This window comes from Equus caballus, chromosome 10 (assembly GCF_041296265.1).
Source record: "Equus caballus isolate H_3958 breed thoroughbred chromosome 10, TB-T2T, whole genome shotgun sequence".
Taxonomy (NCBI): Eukaryota; Metazoa; Chordata; class Mammalia; order Perissodactyla; family Equidae; genus Equus; species Equus caballus.
In genome coordinates, this window is record NC_091693.1 from 23,131,186 (window position 1) to 23,153,702 (window position 22,517).

At 40.7% G+C, this 22,517-nt stretch overlaps 1 protein-coding gene across 1 annotated transcript in view; it reads left to right on the plus strand.

The window, feature by feature from the left end:
- The first annotated feature begins 1,728 nt into the window (after nt 1–1,728).
- LOC106781576 (zinc finger protein 331) overlaps nt 1,729–22,517 on the plus strand; it is a 131,832-nt gene continuing 111,043 nt past the window's right edge. The window contains exons 1-4 of the mRNA XM_070224800.1: nt 1,729–1,911; nt 11,947–12,038; nt 14,362–14,488; nt 20,073–21,364. Of these exons, the coding sequence (XP_070080901.1) occupies nt 12,024–12,038; nt 14,362–14,488; nt 20,073–21,364 (1,434 nt within the window). The 5' untranslated portion in view covers nt 1,729–1,911; nt 11,947–12,023. The remainder of the gene's footprint in view (nt 1,912–11,946; nt 12,039–14,361; nt 14,489–20,072; nt 21,365–22,517) is intronic.

Here is a 22,517-nt window from a genome sequence, read left to right on the forward strand (position 1 = left end):
AGGCTATAAGCAATGTTTAAACTTATGAAATATCACATAATGTACACTGCAGTGAAACCTTATAAATTTAATACAAATTAAAAACTTTTTATCCAAAATGCCTTTATCTCATCAAGAAATTCTAACTGGGGAGAAATCTTCCACAGGTAGGAATGTAAAAGAAACATATTTCAATATAAATATTAACTCTAGAATATTGCCTTAAAATTTTTTGAAAGTATAGGGGCAGGGCTGGTGGCACAGCAATTAAGTTCCACATTCGGCCTTGGTGGACTGGGGTTCGCTGGTTTGGATCCCAGGTGCTGACATGGCACTGCTTGGCAAGCCATGATGTGGCAGGCATCCCACATAGAAAGTAGAGGAAGATGGGCACGGATGTGAGCTCAGGGCCAGTCTTCCTCAGCAAAAAGAGGAGGATTGGCGGCAGATATTACCTCAGGGCTAATCTTCCTCAAAAAAAAAATATATATATATATTGAAAGTATAAATGAGACCACTGGAAATGTGATAATCTAACCTTACTTTCTTTAGGGTTCATATAAAAGGGAATAGGCATCCTTATCAAACACCCCTTGAAATATTGCAAAGTATTCTTTGGCTGAAAAAAATTCAATTGTCTTCCAATGAATATATACAATTACAGAGTTTATTACCCACACCTGACAGATAAATCAGAAATAAAAACCAACAAAAGAGCTAAAATACAAAACAAGATTTTATTAAAAATACTCTTTCTACTTACTCTTGGATAAATGTAAAATGAATTTGAAATTATATTTAGAAATTTTGACAGACGAATTATGATGTCATAGTTCATCTCAAAGTTGTTTGAGTTTATCACTCTTCTCAACTGTGGAATAGATACAAGTAAAGAACAACACAACTTACGTCTATTTTTAAAGTTATTATTATTACTTTTTTAAAGAAATACTTGGTGACCTAAATTATCACATGCCTGATCCCTCCACCTCCCACAGCCCAGGTCTTGTCCCTGCGAAAGTCTCTGGAACTGAGCCCAGGACAGAGCCAGGATGAATGGGGAATAGAAATGGAAATAATGTTCTGATTGAACTCCCTAAGAAAGGGCATCTTTCACACAGGTAGTGTTTTGCATCGCACATTCAAATTTACATTCCCTTCACAAGACAAGTGGACTCCTTGCTTAATTAAACTGTTTAATTAAATTCCAATTGCAGGAGACATTCTTGGATGGAACCATGCCCCCTCGTCAACTCCATATCCAGCTCCAGGTTTCCAGACTGCGGAGACCCGCTCTCCTGTCTCCCAGGAGAAACTTCTGTGCCCCTTCGCAAAACAGTTTTTCACTGAAACCGATTTCAACTTGTTAAAACGTAAACATCTGAGCTTCCCACAAAGTGGCTCATCAACTCCAAGCTTTCACATTAAATAATTCGAAACATCAACTTTAGTGGGCAGGGAGCAGCCCCGCTCCACAGGACACCAACTAAATCCAAACAGTTCCAAACTCAGACAGGTGGGCTCCGCCCCCGCCATCGCCATGTCCCAGCCTCCTCCAGCCTGCCCGGCGACCCCGCCTCCCCCGGCGACCCCGCCTCCCCCGGCGACCCCGCCTCCCCCGGCGACCCCGCCTCCCCCGGCGACCCCGCCTCCCCCGGCGACCCCGCCTCCCCCGGCGACCCCGCCCTGGCAACTGCTCACGCCCCGCCCATTGCCGGAAGCGCTCCGCCCAGCCGCCCCTTTCCCGCAGCGCGCATGCGCAGTTCCTTGCAGACCCGGAAGCGGCTGGCGCGGAGGGAAGGTCGCCCTGGCGTATGTGGGTTTCGCTGTTTCTGGTTCAAACCTGAGTGTCTCAGCCCACACTCCTACACGCGTGGGGACTGGGGGTCGCTACGGGCGTTAAAATCCCCGGATCCGCCTCTCCTATCCTCGGTAAGTCCCAGCGTCGCGGTGAGACGTCCCAAACCCTGGCCTCTTCGCTGCCGGGTCGGGGTCCGCATTCGTTTCCGGTTCAAATCTTTCGGAGGGCGTCCCAGCCTGTGGTGTTTCGCCCATCGGGCCGCGTAGACCCCACTGTCCGCGTTGTTTTCCTGCTTAAAACCGTCCACGGACCGCCCCTCCCCCCCCGCGCCTTTAAAGTCTTGGGAGATGGACTTGTGAGATGGATTGAAACGCTTTGCGCCTCGGCCCTTAGAGGCTGGATTCCCGCCCTGGCCCTAGCATTCTGCAGACTCCACTGCCCTCTCGAGAGCCCCTCTCATGGAATAAGACGCCCGATATCCTGGACGAGCATGCTTTTCAGTGGGGTGGGATTTAGGACGGAAGACGACAGGGGTCGCAAGTGAAGGTCACCTCCTCCGCACGGGGATCGGGGCCTTGTGGAAGCGATGAGGGCGAAGGGGAGGCCAGGAAAGCGGCAGGACGAGGGGCTGAGGGGATCCGGAGAAAGAGAGACAGGGAGTATGACGGAGAAATAGAAAAGTGGGAGAGAGAAAAGATCAGTGAGGGGCCCATAAACAGATGGCAAAATAGAGGATGTGGGAGGGACCTGGAAAGAAACAGAGTGTGAGGCAAGAGAGAAGAAAATACAGAAATGCCAGAGGAAAGGGAGGAGCTCCAGAGAGATGAAGGGGAGGCAGATCGGGAGGAGGGGCCCCTGGTGAGCAGAAGTGGGGACAGCAAAGGGCAGGCTCTTCAGACAGAAAGAGTGGTTAGAAGAAAAGAGTTGGGGGACCCGAGTGCAGGGACAGAAAGGAGGGATGGGGAGACAGCAGAGGGAGAAAAAGCACCAAGAGAGCTTAGGGAGCTGGGGGTGCCAGTGAATTGGAGCAGAGGGGGTGTAACAGGAAAGAAAGAATGTGGCAGGGAGAGCAGAGGGGACACGGAGATGGGAGAGGAAGAGGGAGAAATATAGGGAGATGGGGAACAATCAGAAAGATTGGTGAGAAAGAGCAACTGACAGTGAAATAGAGCAACTGAAAATGAAATAGAGCAACTGAAAGTGAAATAGAGCAACTGAAAGTGAAATAGAGCAACTGACAGTGAAATAGGTTTCGGGAGTTTCAGGGAGTAAGTAGCATAGGGAAAGGAATCGAGAGAAGGGGAGAAAGCAGAGGAGGAGAGAGCGGAAACCAAATGAGCAGAAACTGAGGGAAAACACAGGAGGAAAAGCACTGGCGAACACTGAAGGAAAGAGACAGAAGCAGGTGGACAGAGGGAAATATGTAAGAGTGGAGAAAGAAGGGGACCTCAGATGAGGATGGGTGATGAGATATTGAGATATGGATGATTAAGTTGTGGTATGTTTGTTGACTTGTGGCTTTATAATGGTTTTAATTTAAAATGTGCTTAATTGTGTCAGTTATGCAGATGAGGATGAGGATTGCCAAACTCCTGTTTATGAGGCTTGTGCATTTTATACCTATTTGCATCACAGGGTAGCTTCATTTGCAGCCCTTATTCACCCAGAGAGAGACTTGTCTCAGTCAGATGACAGGGGTCACAGAGCAGGTCACCTCTTGCACAGGGGGATCGGGGGCCTTGTAGAAACGGTGAGGGCAAAGGGGAGGCCAGGAAAGCAATTACGCTCTTTTTCCCTGGGATGGCATGAGAGAGGTCAACTGGGACAGAAATTACTGAGTCTCCCACTATGTGATGCTTTTTAAAAAATATTAAAAGTGTTGCTTTTTTTCCTGTTAAATGGATTTTCTTTTTTCTTTCTCTCTCTCTTACCTTTAGCTCATTTTTTTAAGCCTATTGAGATAAATCTTAGTATATTGAATTTTTGCATTTCTGTAAATAATTACTAACTTTTGAAATAAGCTTTGGTGACATCTCATAACTAGCTCTTATCACTCTTTTGTAAACATGAGGTAGTCTCAATTTTTTTAAAACTTTTACCTCTGAAGTCATTAGATTAAAAAAAAATCCTAAATTGTTTTCCCTTTTAAATATTTGTGTCTAATTCAGATTATAAGCTTGTATTCTTTCTATCCTTATCTTATGTTGGAATATTCTTTGGTGCTTAGTAAATAATTTTAGACTATTTCAAGTGCACTTGGTAAGGATGTCTGTGATCTTCACAGTCAGGGCCTAGTTTAATGAGTTAGACTGATATTCAACAGCTTCTTTTCTTCCCTTTCTGTGATTTACCAAATTAGTGAGCTGTGAAGTACAAAGTAGATGATTCTCTCAAGTCTCTGACCCTTTTCTGAAAATGTTGAAAGATGGGCTGGGTTGACTTGAAACTTTGTCCTAACAGCCCATCTGTTCATGGTAAAGAAATGTGCCCTGAGCTTATTTCCATAGCTAACTCTTTTTCAGAGTTTTCAGCCTCAAAACATATGTGTTCATCATTTTATATTTTTTAAATATTTCACTGTAATGTCCTGGAAAAGAAGAAGTAAATACTTGGGATCAATGTGATTAAAACCACAGAAATTTCTTTTGCTCAGGCATATTGAAGGTGACCCTAAAATTTTTAAGAAAGGAGTGAGATGAAAAGGACAGACTGCCCACTGCCTCATCTAGGCCACCCTTTCATAATTCGCTTACACACGGTTCTCACTCAACTCAGATGTTCTCAAGGCAACTTGGTCGAATGACCTTCTGGGCCTCAGTGAACCACCTGCAACATGGAGATGATGTACAAGACCAGGAATTCTGAATGACAGTGATCCCTGAAATGATTGGCAGTACCGCATGTGTGTCTATGTTGCATTTTTGTACAAGAGGGTGACCAGTTGTAATTAGAAGCTTAGAAGAGTCCCAGCCCAACAAGAGTGATGAAAACTACTAGGAAAGAGGCAGAGCATAGGCTCAGAATCAGAGACTGTCTCCCTGAGTTCTCTGTCTGCCTCAGGAGTAAATCTGAAGTAGACCACATGAATCGCTGACATTAAACACTTCACTGGCTTCCTGTCACTCTCAGGACAAATCCAGGCTCCTGGATATGACACCAGAAAGCACAGGTAAGAAAGGAAAAAATAGATAAATGGGCTTCATCAAAATCAAGAACTTTGTGCATCAGAGCCAGCCCTGATGGCCTAGTGGTTAAAGGTCAGCATGCTCCTCTTTGACGGCCCAGGTTCACCTCCTGGGTGCAGAACCATACCACCGCACTGTCAGTAGCCGTGCTGTGGGGGTGGCTCACACAGAAGAACTAGAAGGACCTGCAACTAGAATATATGGCTGTGTACTGGGGCTTTGGAGAGGAGAAGACAAAAAGAGACAGGAAGATTGGCAACAGATGTTAGCTCAGGGTGAATCTTTCTCAGCAAAAAAAAAACTTAGTGTGTCAAAGAACACTATCAATAGAGTGAAAAGGCAGCACATGCAATAGGAGAAAATATTTGTGAATAATATATGTCATGAAGGATTATTATCAGAATATGTAAAGAACTCCTCCAACTCACCAACAGAAACATAACCATTAAGAAATAGGCACAAGACTTATAGACATTTCTCTAAAGAGGTTATATAGATGCCCAATAAAGTCATGAAAAGACGCTCAACATCACTAATTTTTACAGAAATACAAATCAAAACCACAGTGAACTACCACTTTGCACTCATTGAAATGACTAGTATCATAAAAACCCCAGAAAATAGCAAATGTTAGCATGAAGGTGGAGAAATTGAAACACTGCATTGCTTGTAAGGATGTGAAATGATGTAGCAGCCATGGAAAACAGTATGGTGATTTTCTCAAATAGATAGTCAAAGAATTACCATATGATCGAGCAGTCCCACTCCTGGGTATATACCCAAAGAAATTGAAAGCAGAGACCCATACAGATATTTGTATACCCATGTTCATAGCAGCATCCTTCACAATAGTCAGAAGATAAAAAAACAGCCCAAATATCCATTGATGGTTGAATGGATAAACACAATGTGGTATATTCATCCAATGGAACATTATTCAGCCTTAAAAAGGAAAATTTTAAAACAATCCATAATGCACACAAACATTGGAAATACACAAAAGGTCAAATATTGTAGTATTCTACTTATATGAGGTGCCTGGAGTGGTCCCATTCATAGATACAGAAAGTAGAGTGGTGGTTGCCAGGAGCTAGGGCAGGGAGGGCAATTACTCTTTCGTGGTACAGAGTTTTGGGAAGATGAAAAAGTTCTGGAGATGGATGGTGGTGATGGTTACACAGCAATGTGAATGTACAAACTGTCACCAAACTGTACACTAATATAAGGTTAAAATAGTAATTTTTATGATATGTGTATTTTACCACCCCCCACCATTCCCACCCCCTCCAAAAATCTAGGCTCCTCACTTAGGCCACATAGCTGTATGTCACCAGGTCCTCTGCCAGTGTCTCTGTCCTCCTCCGGGGAGCTCACCCTCTTCTCATGGCTCACTCTGCCCGAGTCACATTTGACTTTTCTCTGTTCCCAAACTCCGGAACCTTTTCTCTCTCAGGTCTTTGTCCCTCCTCTTACCCTTGTTCCTTAGTCATCATGACTCCGGCCCTTTATCCTCCGGTCTGCGAGGGGATGGGGGCCTTGGTCCTGAGGAGGTCGATCCAGGAGGAGTACCACACCATCCACTCCACACAGTGACTCCTCTGAGGTCATTTGTGGGTACAAGATTTGTTGTGCAACCCATAGAGGAATTATAGGGAAAATCTCATAAATCTTTTGGGGGATAATTTTTGTATATTAGAGGGAATCTCACTGTTGGGTTGCACGTCAAGAAAGTTTTACATGCATTTTACAAAATGTGAATGACAATTTGGGGCGCTTCTGTGGGAAATGTGGGGATCCCATTGGAGTACATGCATCATTAGAGACATCTTCCATTTTATTTAGTAGATTACGAAAGTAGTTGCATATGGGGTGGGGTCATCGTGGGTGAAAATATGGTGTTACAGGTCCTTAGGCATCTTTTTGTTTATTATTCCATCATACAAGCCTGAATTAGTTGGGTCCTGGAATGAGATGTGGGATTTCGCAGCAGAATAAAGGGGTCATTTTGGGGTCTCTGGGGAGTGCGTCAGACCCCATGGGAACTTGTAAGAGTGTCCACGGCAGAAGTAGTGGTGCTGAAGGCTCAGGTGGCAGGTTTTTGTTAGAGAGCACTTACTGTGGGTGACTGGGCACAACTGGGGAGAGGCTGTGAGGGCCCCTGACTATTCATGCACCTTGTCCCAGGAATCAGAGGGCAGACACAGCCGCAGTGATCCGCAGCCCATAGCCTCATCCTTGGGACTGTACTTGAGGAAAAGCTGCAGCTACGACTTCGTGGCTGCCAGGCCAGTGCTGGTTTCTCTGTAGTGGCCTCTCTCTGCCCTTCCCAACACACACACACACAAACACACACACACATATGCACGCAGGCACACACCCTGTCCCAGGGTAGTCGAGGAAGAGGGGGACAAGATGTTTTAAATTAAATATGGAACAAAGGTATTTCTCTAACAGGTGGGAGGTCATAGGTCCTGGTAGGGTTTGGAGGCAGGAACACAAACACTGGGGGCATTGAGAAAATACATCTAAAAACTAGGATAAAACTAAAACTAAAAAAACGATATTTTCCACCACTCAGAAAACCTCTCCACAAGAGTTGAAGGGAAAGAAAGAGTTTTATTATTGAATAAGCATTAAACCTAAGTATGATACACATCATAAGGGATCCGCCAAGAGTTTGCAAAGGCAGAAAGAAAGCTCACCCTTTTTTATAGCCAAGCAGATGCAACCTATTTTGTATATGTTCTCAAGATAAATGCTTATTAGTCCTCAAGTAAGAGGACTTCACAGCACTATTTCTCAGCACTATTTGTCAATTACTATATTAGCCTGGTAATTGCAGTGGCCATTTTGTGTTAGCTAATTGTCTTCATTCAAAGGAAAAATAAAACTTCTCATAGAAAGTATGTGACAGCAGGTAGATTTACAACTAGGTGACAGGTACCTAAGTGAAGCTTGTACCTTCCTACCTGGACTGGGAGATGGGGGGCACAGTCTTTCTTGGTATTTACATTTCAAAGAGATGGCTCCCAGATCCTTGAGAAAAACATTCTTGGGCCATAAAACTGGCTAGAGGCTTATGGAGCAGACAAAGAATTTATAATTGCAAGGGTTTTTTTGTTTGTTTTTAGTAAATGCTCCAATAAAAGAGAAGGAAAGTCTCTCTCCTTTTTTGTAGCACAGGTAATTTTGTTACTATTTTCATTATTATTGGATTTTTATTTGCCCTTACAGGGCTTTAAGGCCCAAATAATGGGAGGGAGACTTCTGAGCTGGAGCAAGGAGAAGCTCTGCTTGTCATCACCTTGTGACCCTGTGCTCAGCAGCCACTAGAGAGGGGGTGATAAAATGGGATCACATTTAGAGAAAGGAGTCTTTCCACTGAGTACACCTTCACCCGATGTACACAACACCGCCATGGTCCTTTATCTTTTCTGAAATGGCAAAGTAGGGGCTTTCCCCACCAGGTGACCTGATGAAGAAAGCTCCTTTTGTCTGTTTGTGCCTCTCCTTTCTCCCCTTGCTCAAGTCTTCCAACTTCTCCTTTGCTGTGGTGTTCACACACTTCCTGCTGTTTCATCAGTCTGTAGAATCTTAGAGTGAATCAAACCAGGATTTGGGGCTGTGAATATTTAAGCCAAATGTCTTTGCAAAGTCAGAAATCTTAGACGCCAGGAAAGTGTCCATCTATGGGTCCCAGTGGCCAGAAGGACGTTCCTCTTTCTGCAGAATTCAGGCTCCTTTATTGCCATTGTGGGTGCGCTCAGCCCAAGGCAGCTATCGCGCCCAAGGCAGCTATCGCACAGATTCAGCTCACTAGATTTCTTACCTGTGCCCTTCCCACCTGCTCTGGGTGAGGAGAGTGGTCTCAGTGAGGGACTCCTGGCTCCGCCCTCCTCTGCCGCCCCTCGCCAGCTCCCCCCTAACTTGTGAGAAGACCATTTTAAGCACAGCCATTTTAACATCAGCCCCCAGGGTGAAGCCTACGCCAGAGGCCTTCAGTCATTCATTCAGTGCATATGGAGCCTCTACTATAGGCCACGCTTTGTTCTCTCTGCACCAGGGATTAAAATTGTAAACCAATGGCATATACTCTCGTACATAATCCAGATTATTTTAAAAGATGGAGACAACTAAACCTTCCGGTTACTAATAGCCACGCAAGTCAAATGCCCCCAAACGAAGGACTGACGTAATCATTTTCTCACATACCCTCCACCTCCTTGCTTCTCCTGCACACCGTCGTCTCATCCAACTCTGCCTGTTTTGTGTCTGTCCCCCTCTCAGCTCGAGGAAAACATAAACCCTAGTTGACTGGTCTCACTTCAGATTCTGGGCCCAGTTCCTCTGGAATTTCCCTCTTGGCCTATTCTGCCCTCAGAAGTCCAGCTCTGCCTTTCCCATCTTCACTTTTCTGAGTACCTGGAAGCAGTGGGAAGACATCTTCTTGCTGGGCCACCTGGGTTGTCTGTCTGCTTCACTGTTCTCTGGCAATAGTCTGTCCTTGAACCTAGCTGTCCCCCACCTTCCAATTGTGCATTTGTTCCCAGAACCCCTCACAGTCTCAGAATGACACTGCATCCTTCTGCCACCACGTCATCAGTTTTTACCTCTAATTTTTACCAAAATTATTTTGGTCATCACACTCAGATGGTGGTATAGTCCAACTTGAACAAAACAAAAAGAAACAGAGCCTTTTTGGTCACTATATTCTCTCATCTTTAAAATAAAAAAATCCTCTTAACTACATTGTCTCCTTTGATAAGAACCCTTCTATGCTTCATTTCAGAACAAGATGCACTAAAAACTTGTTTGTACTCTGTTTTCAATTCTTGCCTCCAGTTGTCCCTTGAACCCCATCCAATCAAGTTTTCCCATCTACCATTCCACTGATACTTGTCAGAGGCAGTAATGTCCTCCCATTTCTAAATCCACTGGTTAATTCACAGTTTGCCTCTTAGTCTATCAACAACATGTTGAACAGTCGATCACTCCCTCTTCCTTTAAGCACTTTTTTTCCTGGCCTTCAGGACATTCTACTACTTAAAACTGAATCTTACCTATCATTTATCTGTCTGTTTCAGTTTCCTTCTCCCCTCCCTGTTCACTTCTCAGTTTCCTCTGCTGGTTTTCCCTCAATTTCCTAGTCTCTAATTATGGGAGTACCCCATAGCTTAGTCTTGGCCCTCCTCTCTTCTCTTTCTGCACTTAGTGACTTTGTTTTTTGTTCCAGTAATTCTGTTGAGATCGTAATCATTTATAACATTGTGTAATTTCGAGTGTACATTATTATTTATCAGCTTCTGAATACACTTCATTGTGCTCACCCCTAATAGTCTAATTTTTGTCCATCACCATACATATGTATCCCTTTACTCCTTTTGCCTACCTCTAACCCCCTTCTCCTCTGGTAACCACTAATCTGTTCTCTTTATCCGTGTATCTGTTATCTTCTACATATGAGAGAAATCATGCAACATTTGTGTTTCTCTGTCTGGCTTATTTCGCTTAACATCATACCCTCAAGTTCTTCCATGTTGTTGCAAATGGCACGATTGTGTCTTTTTTTTTTGGCTGAGTAGTATTCCATTGTTTATGTGTGTATATATATATACACACACCACATCTTCTTTACCCAGTGACTTTTTATATCATCCTATCTCATGACTTTAAACACCTTGACATCTCCCAGTTCCACATCTCCAGTTCAGACCTCACCCCTGAACTCTAGACTCCTGTTGTCCAGCTGTATCCTTGACATCTCTGCTGGGACGTTTCATAGGCATCTCCACCTGAAAATGTCCAAACACGACCCCCTGAACTCCCTAATTGTGTTCCCCCTGCCGTCTTCCACATCTCAGTTAAGATCAATGCCCTACTGCCTGGGGCTTAGGCGACCATCTTGGCATGTTTTTGAGATATATAGTATACTACATTATTTATAGGTGTTTTAAGTAAGTTAAAGAAAGAATTAGATATTAAGTTAAGATGGTTGAAGGAATACATGATTTCCAGAATTCTCTTGGGATAGGGGAGAACAGTGTTTGAAGACCGGGGCCTCCCTATCTGCTTCTGCCAGTACCTCTGTGAGCTCGTCTTCTGCTTGTCTCCTCTTCCCTCACTGCAGCTGAGCCACACAGATGTCTTTGCTTTTCCTGGGGACAGGGTCACCACTGCCTCAGGTCTTTCCTAAGGTTGGGCCCTCTGCCTAGAACTCTGACTCCTCAAATGCATAGTGAACTTCCTTCCTCTGGTTTTTGTTCTGATAGCCACCCCCCTTCTCAGTGGAGCCTTCTCTGACACTCCCATTTAACATTCCAGCCACCCCCTTACCCAAGCCCTAGCCTAGAATGCCTGCTCTGCCTTTTTCTCTCTGCTCCTTCCCCTTCCACTGTCTGGATACAGGGGACAGGGCCCCAGGAGAGAGCAGAATCACAAGGCGGGACATGTGCTGGCCTTGCCTGCTCTCAGTGGCACACCATCTTGTCTTCACATTGCATTGTTGAGGCGTTTTGCATATCCCTCTTGTACCCAGTCCCCAGAGAGTTCCCTTCCTGTGGTCAGGGGGATGGGGCCCTGCCTCAAGGATGTTTAAAGTTCCCCAGGTCATTCCGATCTGTATCCAGCAGGGAACACCAGGGCTCTGGATCATCCATTTCTGAGGACCCAAAGCAGTCCCTAATCCGGAGAGAGGTTTGAGCCTTGGGCCTTGATCAGGCCATGGTCGGTGTCCTGAAGGGGAGATCAGTCCAGCTCAGCTCCCCACTGCAGCTGATGTGAGGGCTTCACCAGGAGGGGAGTGAGTTCTGAATAAAGGGGTCAAAAAAGTCACTTGTTGGTCTCTGTGTAGCAGTTTACTGTCCCTGAATCCCTCCTGTGGCAGTGGGCAGCAGAAGAATGTCATTACATCATGATGTGCTCCCCGTGTGGGTAAGTGTGTTGACTCTGAGCATTAATAAGTAGCACATTTCTGACACTCAGGATTGACATCTCAAGATTCACTTTGCCTGAGAAAGAAGCCTGGAGGAGGAAGAAGAGGAAAGAAGGAGGAGTCAGGAATGACGCTTTCTCAGGTAGAGTCATAGTCTCAATTCATTGTTCTGTCTTCTCCATCTTGAGTGGCCGTTTGAACTTAATCTCTCTCTCGGAAGTGTCCCGCCTGAGACGTTTGCTGGCACTCGCCCCAGGACCTTCTCTGTCTCGTCTCAGCTCCACATAGATTCGATCTCCTATTTTTACATATATGTGTTAATGGAGATCAAAGTTAAGTGTTTTTTGTACGTTTTTTCACTGTTTGCAGCTTTTTGTTTTGGTAAGTAGGCTAATATAGAATAATGTTGCCAATCTTATTTAAATTTAGTACAATTTATACATATTCTTTGTACCAAAAATGCTGACGTGCACATGAGTAAAAGATGATAGATAATAGAGATTTACCCAAAACATATCATTTAGAGGCTACTACTTTTATTTCGGTTAATTTCAGTGTATATGTTTGTGCGCACATGTGTGTATGTGAGCAGGAACCTGTGGTGTGTATAAAAGATATCATTTCAAAAATAAGTTTTTTTAACCTTTGAAAGGATGTCTTACATGTTTTCCATGGACTTAAGTTTTTTTCCTGCACTACCAGGTCAATGAGTTAATAGCAGTAAGAAGAATAACTCATTGTGTGTCTGCATGTGTGTATACATTGACCTTTTTTCTAGGTCCATTTTGATTAGCCTGGAACTTTTTTCAAATTTTCTCAGGAAACCCTCTGTGGATGTACTTTTAATGTTATGTGTATTACTTAACCGTGTGATGGTGTAGTTCCAGTCTAAAGTGCTACCACCTGGGTCAGGTGCTGCTCTGCCATTTATTAATTATTTGGGCTGTGGTGAGTTTTAGAGTGTCTGTGACAAAGTTGCGTCCTCTGTAAGGTGGGAACAAATCTTTTCTAGTTAGATGCTATGTTGTTAAATGAGTTAATACTTAAAAAACATTTAGAGTAATGCCTATCACATGAGAAGTCTTCAAAAGTTTGAGTTACGTTATCATCATCATTCTAGTTTTTCACTTCTCACCTTTCGTTGAAACTGCTGTGAACTTTCTCATCTCTGAAGACACTACTCATGCTGTAGCTCGTCTAGAAATTAGATTGCAGTTGGCATATTGATCATAATATCTAGAACTTGTATATAGATGACCTTTTGTTGAATTATTTTCATTTTTGTATGTATATATATATTTTTCCCCTTCCCTTCAAATGAGAACTTTAGTTAAGTCTCTAGGTTCAGGTGCATAATGGAGATGATACAAATCTCGTACCCCTTTTCTCCCTGGGCCACTATTGTCCTTTAGGACCCCATTTAGTAATTTAGTGACTAGGAAATCATTCCAGTGACAGGTAATATTCCTAACTCCAATGCTGGTGCTTCTGCATTTGTTCACTCTGTTACATGAATGTGTCAGTGGGAGGCAAGCAAAAAGGACTGAGATATCATTCCTCTTTGTCCAAATCCAGAAGGTCACGTTTTATTCTGTACCATTATTTCTTTATGATCTTATATGATAATTCATGAAATTCTCATCTTGTATTCACCCCAAAGTGAAAAACACATTCCTAAAATTTTCTTTGGTTCCTAGTATATAAGTTACTCAAAGTAACGTCTGAATATCAACTTCCTTTTCCCTCATTTTCAGGTTTTGTATGTTGCATTTTGGTTACCCACATATTGACACTGAAATTCCAAACGGTATTCTTTCTGTGACTACTTTTGTACCTCGATGGAGAGCTTCATTTAATATGATTGTTGGATATGAAGATATTATCACAGTATACCAGAGAGGTCCATATGTCTGGAATCTGGAGCAGTACTTAAGTTTTTACTGAAGACTCATGTTTTTACTTCAGGCAAATTGTATAACTTTTTTTTAATATTTTTTTATTGAGGTATAATTGACATACAACATTATAGTAATTTCAGGTCTGCAACGCAGTGATTCAGTATTTGTATATGTTGTGAAATGATCACCATGATAAGTCTAGTTAACATCCATCACCATACATAGTTACAAAGTTTTTTCTTGTGATGACAACTTTTAAGATCTACTCTTTTAGAAACTTTCACATATGCAATACAGTATGTATGTTTCTTTTATCATGCACAAATTTTAAAATCCAGTTATTTTAAATCCAGTAAAATTCAATGATTTAGTGGACGTCGTATCTTCTGATGGAGAAGTGTAACAAAGCAAAATTAAGGAGATATGACTTGCTCAGACTTGTCTTTTGTGGCTCTGTCAGAATGCTCATTTCTGTGTAATTGACTCTTAGACCTTTCTCCTCCTTTCATTTTTGTGAAGATAAGAACTCTCCTGATGGCCTCTTCGCAAAACGTGTTTTCATTTCAGGAACTGTTGACGTTCAGGGATGTGGCCATCGAGTTCTCTCAGGAGGAGTGGGAATGCCTGGACCCCGCTCAGAGGGCCTTGTACAGGGACGTGATGCTGGAGAACTACAGGAACCTGCTCTCCCTGGGTGAGGACAACTTCCTCCAGAATCTGCCCTTGGGTCTCATGGCATTTTCTCTTGTGAGTCTCTTGGGAACCCCTGCCTTCCTTGACTGAGATTGAAGCTGTGTTGATTCAGAAATGAAAAGCTGTGTAATGCAATTTCTGGATTTTAAACTTCCCCATCAGGTGATCTGCCCACTTCATGCTAGTTAGTGGGGTTCTACAAGTTGAGTAAGCACAAAACCTTAAAGCAAGACTGTAAAACATCTGGTTGCCTGGTTTTACTCCCATACTTTTGATTCAGTAGTTTTTGGAAAAGAGGTAGATATCTTTATCTTTAAATTTTTTTCTTGTTAGTGCCGTCAAATTGATTCTGCCTGCTAATGACCCTGTTTAGACAGCAGAGTGGATCCCTGACCATTCTTTTTTGTGTGATCCTCTCATCTTCTGGCACAATATCAGACAATGCTCCACTGCTATTAATAGTGTTTTCATGGCCATCTTTTCAGAAGTGGGTGGCCGGGTGCTTCTTCCTAGTCTGTCTTAGGAAGCTGCTGAAACCTGGCCACCGTGGGTAACCCTGCTGGTTTTTGAAATACCATTGGCATAGCTTTCAGCGCCACAACAACATGCAGCTGCCATAGTTTGATAACTGACAGAATGATGGTATAATTTGATAGGCCAAGATTTGTTATATAGGATACTTTGGTTTTTCTATGGTATATTTTAAGTTTTCTAAACGTAACTTGTGTTTTATATAGATTTCACAGATATTTATATTTTGGTTTAAGTTCTTTATTGTAATAGATCGTCTCCCTGTCTAGATGTGTGGTATAACTCTTCTTATACTAAACTAATATTTAAATATCAAATTTTATTTTATGGGAAACACAGCCAATTTCTTGCGCTGCATGTACTTTTTATTCCCTGTTGCTTATGATACTGTTTTCCACAAAATTTCTAATGTTCTGGAAATTGCATTTTTCAATTAACCCATGAAGACTGTTTTGTTCCCCATCTTGCATTTTAACCTGAATTCTATGTAAAGTTCAGCTGTCTTTCTTGACCCATATCCCAGTGGTCTCCTGTGGTCCTGTGGCTGTTCTTGGCTTCTTATGTTGCTGATCATCTCTGCACAGCCGCCTTGCTCATGGATCTCATGGATCTCATGGATCTCATGGATCTCATGGAACTGCCGAAAGTTGTTTCTACACTTAACTGCTGCTAATAATACCGCCTTCTTTAGAAGTCATTCCTTCCTCTTGATCGTATGCCTATTAAGGCTATTTGTGTTCTCCTGGTGATCTGTTGAAGTGAGAGTTTATTAATTTTGGACAAGTGTACATTAATTTTTCTTTATTCATGATAACGATATATGTACAGATAGATATAGTAAGAGCACCATTCACTTCATGTCTCCTCTATGTAGGGATTATGTTAAGAGATCCAATGATAGGATTTTAGATAATTAGAGGAGGCTAGCCTAAGAGACACTATTATTCTTATATAATATAAGGAGGCAGCCTCAAAATTTTGACATATCAAAATTGGTAAATGTTTTTAAAATATGTTGTGAAATTCATCACTTAGATTATTTAAAAAAAATTATTCAGTGGAATTCACGTAACATAAAATTAGCCATTTTTAAGTGAACAATTCATGGCATTTAGTATATTTGCCAGTTGTGCAACCGCCGCCTATATCTAGTTCTGCAAGTTTTCCATCACTGCACGTTAGCATGCGTTACCCAGTAAGCAGTTTGTCCATGTTGTTTTCTGTCCTCAGTCCCTGGAAACTTCCAGTCTGCCTTCTGTCTCTATGGATTTATCTATTTTGTACATTTCATAATTTTTTCAATACTATCTTAACTGTTTAGGGCCCTTTCCAGTTCCTTATAAATTTCACCTCCTTTTGTATTTCTCCATGAAAGTTTCTTGGAATTTTGATAGTGTTTACATAGACTCTGTAGACCACTTTGGTGACTATTACCATCTTAAAAATAGGAAATCTTCCAATTCATAAGTATGGAATTACTTTCCATTTATTTAGGTCTTTAATTTCTATCAACACTGTTTTGTGATTTTCGGTCTCGTATCTTGCACCTCCTTGGTTAAATTTAAATTTTTAGGTATTTTATTCTTTGGATGTTATGGCTGGAATTATTTTTTAAGTTTCCTTTTGAGATTGTTCATTATTGTGTATAGAAACACAACTGGTTTTTGTGTATTGATACTATATCCTACAGTTTTGCTGACGTCCTTTATAACACTAGTAGGTTTGTATGTACGTATTTTATGGAATTTTCTATATGTAGGATTGTGTCATCTGCACATAGAGATAGCTTTTCTTTTTCTTCTCCAATTTGTATGTTTTCTGTTCCTTTTTCTTGCCTAATTGCTCTGAGTAGAACTTCCACTACAGTGTTGGGCAGCAGTGGTGAAAGTGGGCATGGCTTATTCCTTATCTCAGGAGGAAAGCTTTTTATTCTTTCTCCGTAGACTGTATTAGCTGTGGGTTTTCTATAAATGGTCTTTGTCAGGTTGAGGAAGTTTAGTTCTCTGTTTAGTATGCTGAGCATTTTTATCCTGAAAGGTTCTGGATTTTTTTCAAATATATATTCATCTTACAATGAGATAATTAGGTAGTGTTTTTTTCTTCTTCTTACTCTTAATGTTGGTTATTATATTGAACCATCCACCTTTGGATTCTTGGAATAAGTCCCAGATGCTGGTTTAAGGTATATAATCTTAATATGCTGTGTATTCAGTTGGCTGGTATTTTGCTGAGGATTTTTGCATATCTGTACATAAGGGATATTGATCTGTAGTTTTCTTGTGATATCTGTCTGGCTTTGGTATCAGAGTAATGCTGGTCTCATAAAATGAATTAAAAAGTGTTTTCTTCTTTTATTTCATAGAAGGCAGGTCTTGTTTGTAAGGAACTCCGTAACGTTTTGTTTATCTTGGAACTCTTAGTTTCTCCCTCATTTTTAACTGACAATTTTGCTGGAGATAGAATTGGTTGAGTTTTTTTGTCTGTCAACAATTTAGCTATGTCACCCCATTTTCTCTGGACTCCATGGTTTGGCTGAGAAATCAACTGTTAATCTTATTGTGGATCCTTTCTAGATGATGAATATTTTCTCCCTTGCTGCTTTCAAGGTTCTCTTTTTGCCTTTTTCTTTCAACAGTTTGATTGTAAGTTTTTGTAGTGTGGATCCCTTTGAGTTCATCCTCCTTTCTGTTCATTGAGTTCTTAGATTTGTAGATCCATGTCTTTATTCACATTTAAGAAATTTTTGACCATATTTCTTCCAGTATTCTTTCTGCCTCCTCTTTTTCTTTCTCCCCCCGCCCCCCAACTTTGGGACTCCCATTGTTCATATGTTGGTCTACTTGATGATATCCTACAGGTCTCTTGGACTCCATTCATTTATAGTCAGTCTTTTTTCTTTCTACTGCTCAGACTTGGTAATTTCAAGTGATCTCTCCTCAAGTTTACTGATTCATTCTTCTCTCTGCCCAAATCTGATGTTGGCCCTCTCTGGGAAATTTTTCATTTCAATTAGTTTACCATTCAGCTCCGGAATTTGTGTTTAGTTTCTTTTCATAAGCTCTATCTCCCTCTATTGTTCAAACACTGTTCTCCTGATTTCCTTTAATTCTATATCCATCATTCCCTTTAGGTTAAATAATCTATTAAAGTTCTTGTTTAGTGTGTCCAAAGTTTGGGCTTCCTTAGGGATAATTTCTGTAGTTTATTTATTTATTGTTTGTATGTGGCATACTTGATTGTTGCTTTGCCTGCTTTTAATTTTTTGTTTAAAACAGGACATTTTGAGTATGTTGAAACTTTGGAAATCATAATTTTCTCTCTCCCCAGGGTATGTTATTGTTTCTTTGATTGCTGATGTGTGTTTGTGTATTTTTTTCAACTAATTTTCTGTGGTGTGTTTTCTTTGCTGTGTGTGGCTACTGAAGTTTTTGAATAGCTTATTGGGCAGCTAATGATTTGACAGATTTCCTTAATCACTTGGAATCACAAACAGAACAAAGCCACTTGGATTTTTTTATAGTTGAGCTCTCTGTGTGTTTCTCTGTATGTTAGGATGTATGTTGGGGTATACCTTAAACACTCAGGCAAGAAGTTTACAACTCGGCCTTAGCCTTCACTTCTTGCATGCACAAAATCAGATGGTCAATAGGCAGTATAAGCTTAGGGGCTTCTCAGGTCGTTTCTCATGTGCCCGGTCCAGGGCATGCTTGTAAACATCTAGATTTCCTGTATTTTATAGGGATTTTGAAAGTCCTTATTCCACAATGCAGCTCACTTTCCAGTTTTTTCTTGGAGTTTTCAGTTTGTCCATTGTTTGCCCCAATTGTTATTTCTTGCCCTAGGTAGCAGTGGCTACTATATTTACCTTTAAATGTTTCTGACAAATGCCCCTTGTTTAGCACCTCTACCTAGGTAGAGTTCTGTGGTAGGCCAAATAAAGGCAACCACTTTGAACCAGTCCTTCAGGGACCCAGCAGGCAGAACAAGAAAAACAGCCACAATTCTTTATAAGGTCCATTCTGTCCCCTCTGGTTCTAGAAAACTATACAAGCTTGAGGGCTGACATCTTCAAGGCCACTGCCTAGCTGAGGAATGGGATGGGGTCAGGGTAAATTAAAGCAGCTCTCTTGTTCTTGGTTAAGAATGTTCTTGGTTTCCGGAATCCTTTCATTAGTTTCCAGAGTTCTCGTAAAGTTGATTCTCACGGTTTTTGTTCATTTCCTGCTTTTGTAGAGGGAGGTACATTTGGAGTTCCCTGCTTTGACATTTTTGGTGTTACATTTCCCCATTGTTAATTTCTATCATATTACTTATTTACCTGAACCTCTTATTTCAAAATCAGTGGTTTTCAACATATTTTCCAGTGCTCGTATTATGTTCTACTTCTGAAATATAAATTCTTCATTTTGTTCTTATGGGTGAATTTCTTAGAATTCCACAAACTATATATATACATATGTATGTGTAAATGTAAATAATTATTATTTACTACTGCAGTTGTCTTAGGTTGTTAAAATATTTATTGCTTTTTATTATGATTGACAGATAATTAATTTTTAGCATCTATCATTTAATATAACCACAGTATACTAATTGTTAACATTGCAGTATGTCTATTATGCATGGATTTAGTTTTATATTAGGTGTTTACAAGAATATTTTGTTGTTCTAAAAGCAGTTTTTTTTATGGTGTGTACAATAAATAATCAGTAATTAGCTTCCGTATGTTTTTTTCCCCAAATATGAGATACCTATATTCCTCCTTTGAGTTGGTGTGAAAAATTGCCCTTCTGTCAGGACTATAATAACTTTTGATCAGAGAGCATTTGAAAGTAGGCTTCCCGGAAAGGAATTTGAATTACATGTCATCACCCTTTCTTTATTGAGGAATCATATCCTTTGTGTTTGTAAACATTTGCAGACCTTGGTTGAGAAGCTTGATAACTCTGTTCATTATGAGTTTTACTTTTGGTGTAAGATTATATTTTTTAATATAAAATACCCATCTTACAACTCGAGTTAATAGGAAGCCTTTGATAATTTGTATCTTACAGATATTTCTACTAGATGTTTTATCAAAGAACTATCACCAAAAGAGGACATTAATAATGGAGAATTATTCCAAACATCTATTTTGGAAAGACACGTATGCCAGAGTTTTGATGATTTTGATTTCAGGGAAGTCCAGCAAAATATGCACAAATTTGAGAGTCAGTGGGTATATGAAGAAAAGAATTATGAAGGCGTGCCTAGAAGCCATTACAAAAATCTCACTGGTAGAAGAGATCTACAACATCATAAATCCTGGAATAATTTCCCTGTAAAGCAGAATGTTTCTGTAAGAAAAAGTATGTCTCAATATTACAAACATGACAAGTCATATATAAGGAATAAGGAACTAAAAAATGACATAGGCTGTTCAGGAAACAAGTATATGAAATGTTTGAAAAACAGGCTTGGACTGAGCTTTCATTCACATCTGGCTGAACTGCGGAGATTTCAAACTGAAGAGAAAATTTATGAACGTCATCAAGTTGAGAAGTCCATCAACAATTGTTCTTCAGTTTCACCACTTCAAAGACTTCCTCCTAGTGTCAAAACTAATATTTGTGGTAAATATGGGAAGGTTTTTATGCATCCTGCATTGCTCACAGAACACCAGAAAACACGCGTTAGAGAAAAACCTTACAAGTGTAACGAGTGTGGGAAGGCTTTTAGCCACTGCTCAACCTTAGCTAATCACCAAAGAATTCATTCTGATGAGAGACCTTACAAATGTAATGAGTGTGGCAGAGCCTTTAACAGGTTCTCAAACCTCACAAGGCATCAGAGAATTCATACTGGGGAGAAACCATATAAATGTAATGTGTGTGGTAAGGATTTTATGATACGTTCACACCTTTGGAGTCATGAGCGAATTCATACTGGAGAGAAACCTTACAAATGTAATGAGTGTGGCAAAGCCTTTTCTGAGCGTTCAAATCTTGCTCAACACAAGAGAATCCATACTGGAGAGAAACCTTACAAATGTAACGAATGTGGTAAGGATTTTACCACACGTTCACACCTTTGGGGTCATGAGAGGATTCATACTGGAGAGAAGCCTTACAAATGTAATGAGTGTGGCAAAGCCTTCACCGGGAGTTCAAATCTTACTCAACATAAGAAAATTCATACTGGAGAGAAACCATATAAATGTACTGTATGTGGCAAGGCCTTTAGTCAGAATTCAAGCCTTATAGTTCATCAAAGAATTCATACTGGGGAGAAGCCTTACAAATGTCATGAATGTGGCAAAGCCTTTAAGCAGTACTCGAGCCTCAATAGACACCAGAATATACATGGAGTGAAGATACAGATGTAGAGTGTGGTAAAGCTTTTATTAAATGTTTACACCTTTGGAGTCGTGAAGGAACTCATACTGGAAGGAAACCTTACAAAAGAAGGTAGTCAGTACTTGAGGCCAGCAAGGCCTTGCCTCAGGATTCACCAAAGATACCATACTGGAGAAAACTCTTAGAAATAGAATGAGTGTGGTAAATTGTCTAAGCAGGTTTCACTGTGTACTGTGTATCAGACAGTCTTACTAGGGAGAATTAAGTCCAGTCCCTCTTGAAGATTAATCAAATAAAATGTTAACACTCTGCCAAGTAATTGAAAGTCAAAATCATTCAAAATTCATGAGATGATGGGTGTTGAAGGACCTAGGAGCTCGGTGGAAAAGCCCACTTACCTTCAGATTATATATTTTTATTCTTTTAGATTTCTTGGTAAGGCTGCATTATTGACATTCAACCCAAGGTTCAAAATCTCTTATTGATGTTAGATGTCTTCATCACAGATCTTTCATGTGTTGCCATGATGGTGTCTGTGAAGGAACTTTTTTTTTGGGGTCCTAATGCAAATGGCATATTTTTAATTTTCTATTCCACTTATTCATTCCTGGAAAATAGGAAGGCAGTCAATTTTAGTAAATTAACCTTGTATCCTGCAATCTTGCTTTAATTGCATGTTAGTGCTTTAGCTACCAAACTTAAGGGTATCCTATGAGACTTCAGTAATTCTGGGAATACGTGTCACTCTGTTTTGTTCCTGGCATAAAAAGAAATGAGTTTCTCTGTTTGCCTGCTAATATTGAGCCAACCTTGCAGTCATTAAGTCCATTCTTGGTCATGAAGTGGAATCTTGTGTACTATCTTATAATCAGAGCAGCTGCATTTTTTTAGTATCTCAAAACCTTTATACATATTTGGTATTGGCATATAGAATAAATCTTTACACATAAATGGAAACTTGTCACAGCCAAAATTGTAACATGCCACTAAGCTAAAATATAATGACAAGTTATGAAAACAACTAAATCTAGATTATTGGAAGAACATGGCTAACTAGCTTTTCCAGTGTATCATGGTGGTTAAATGCTATACTTTGTTACCATCTCTACTAAATTTAAGTCCCTAATCTACTAGTAACCAAGATGTGAATTTAGTGAAATCACT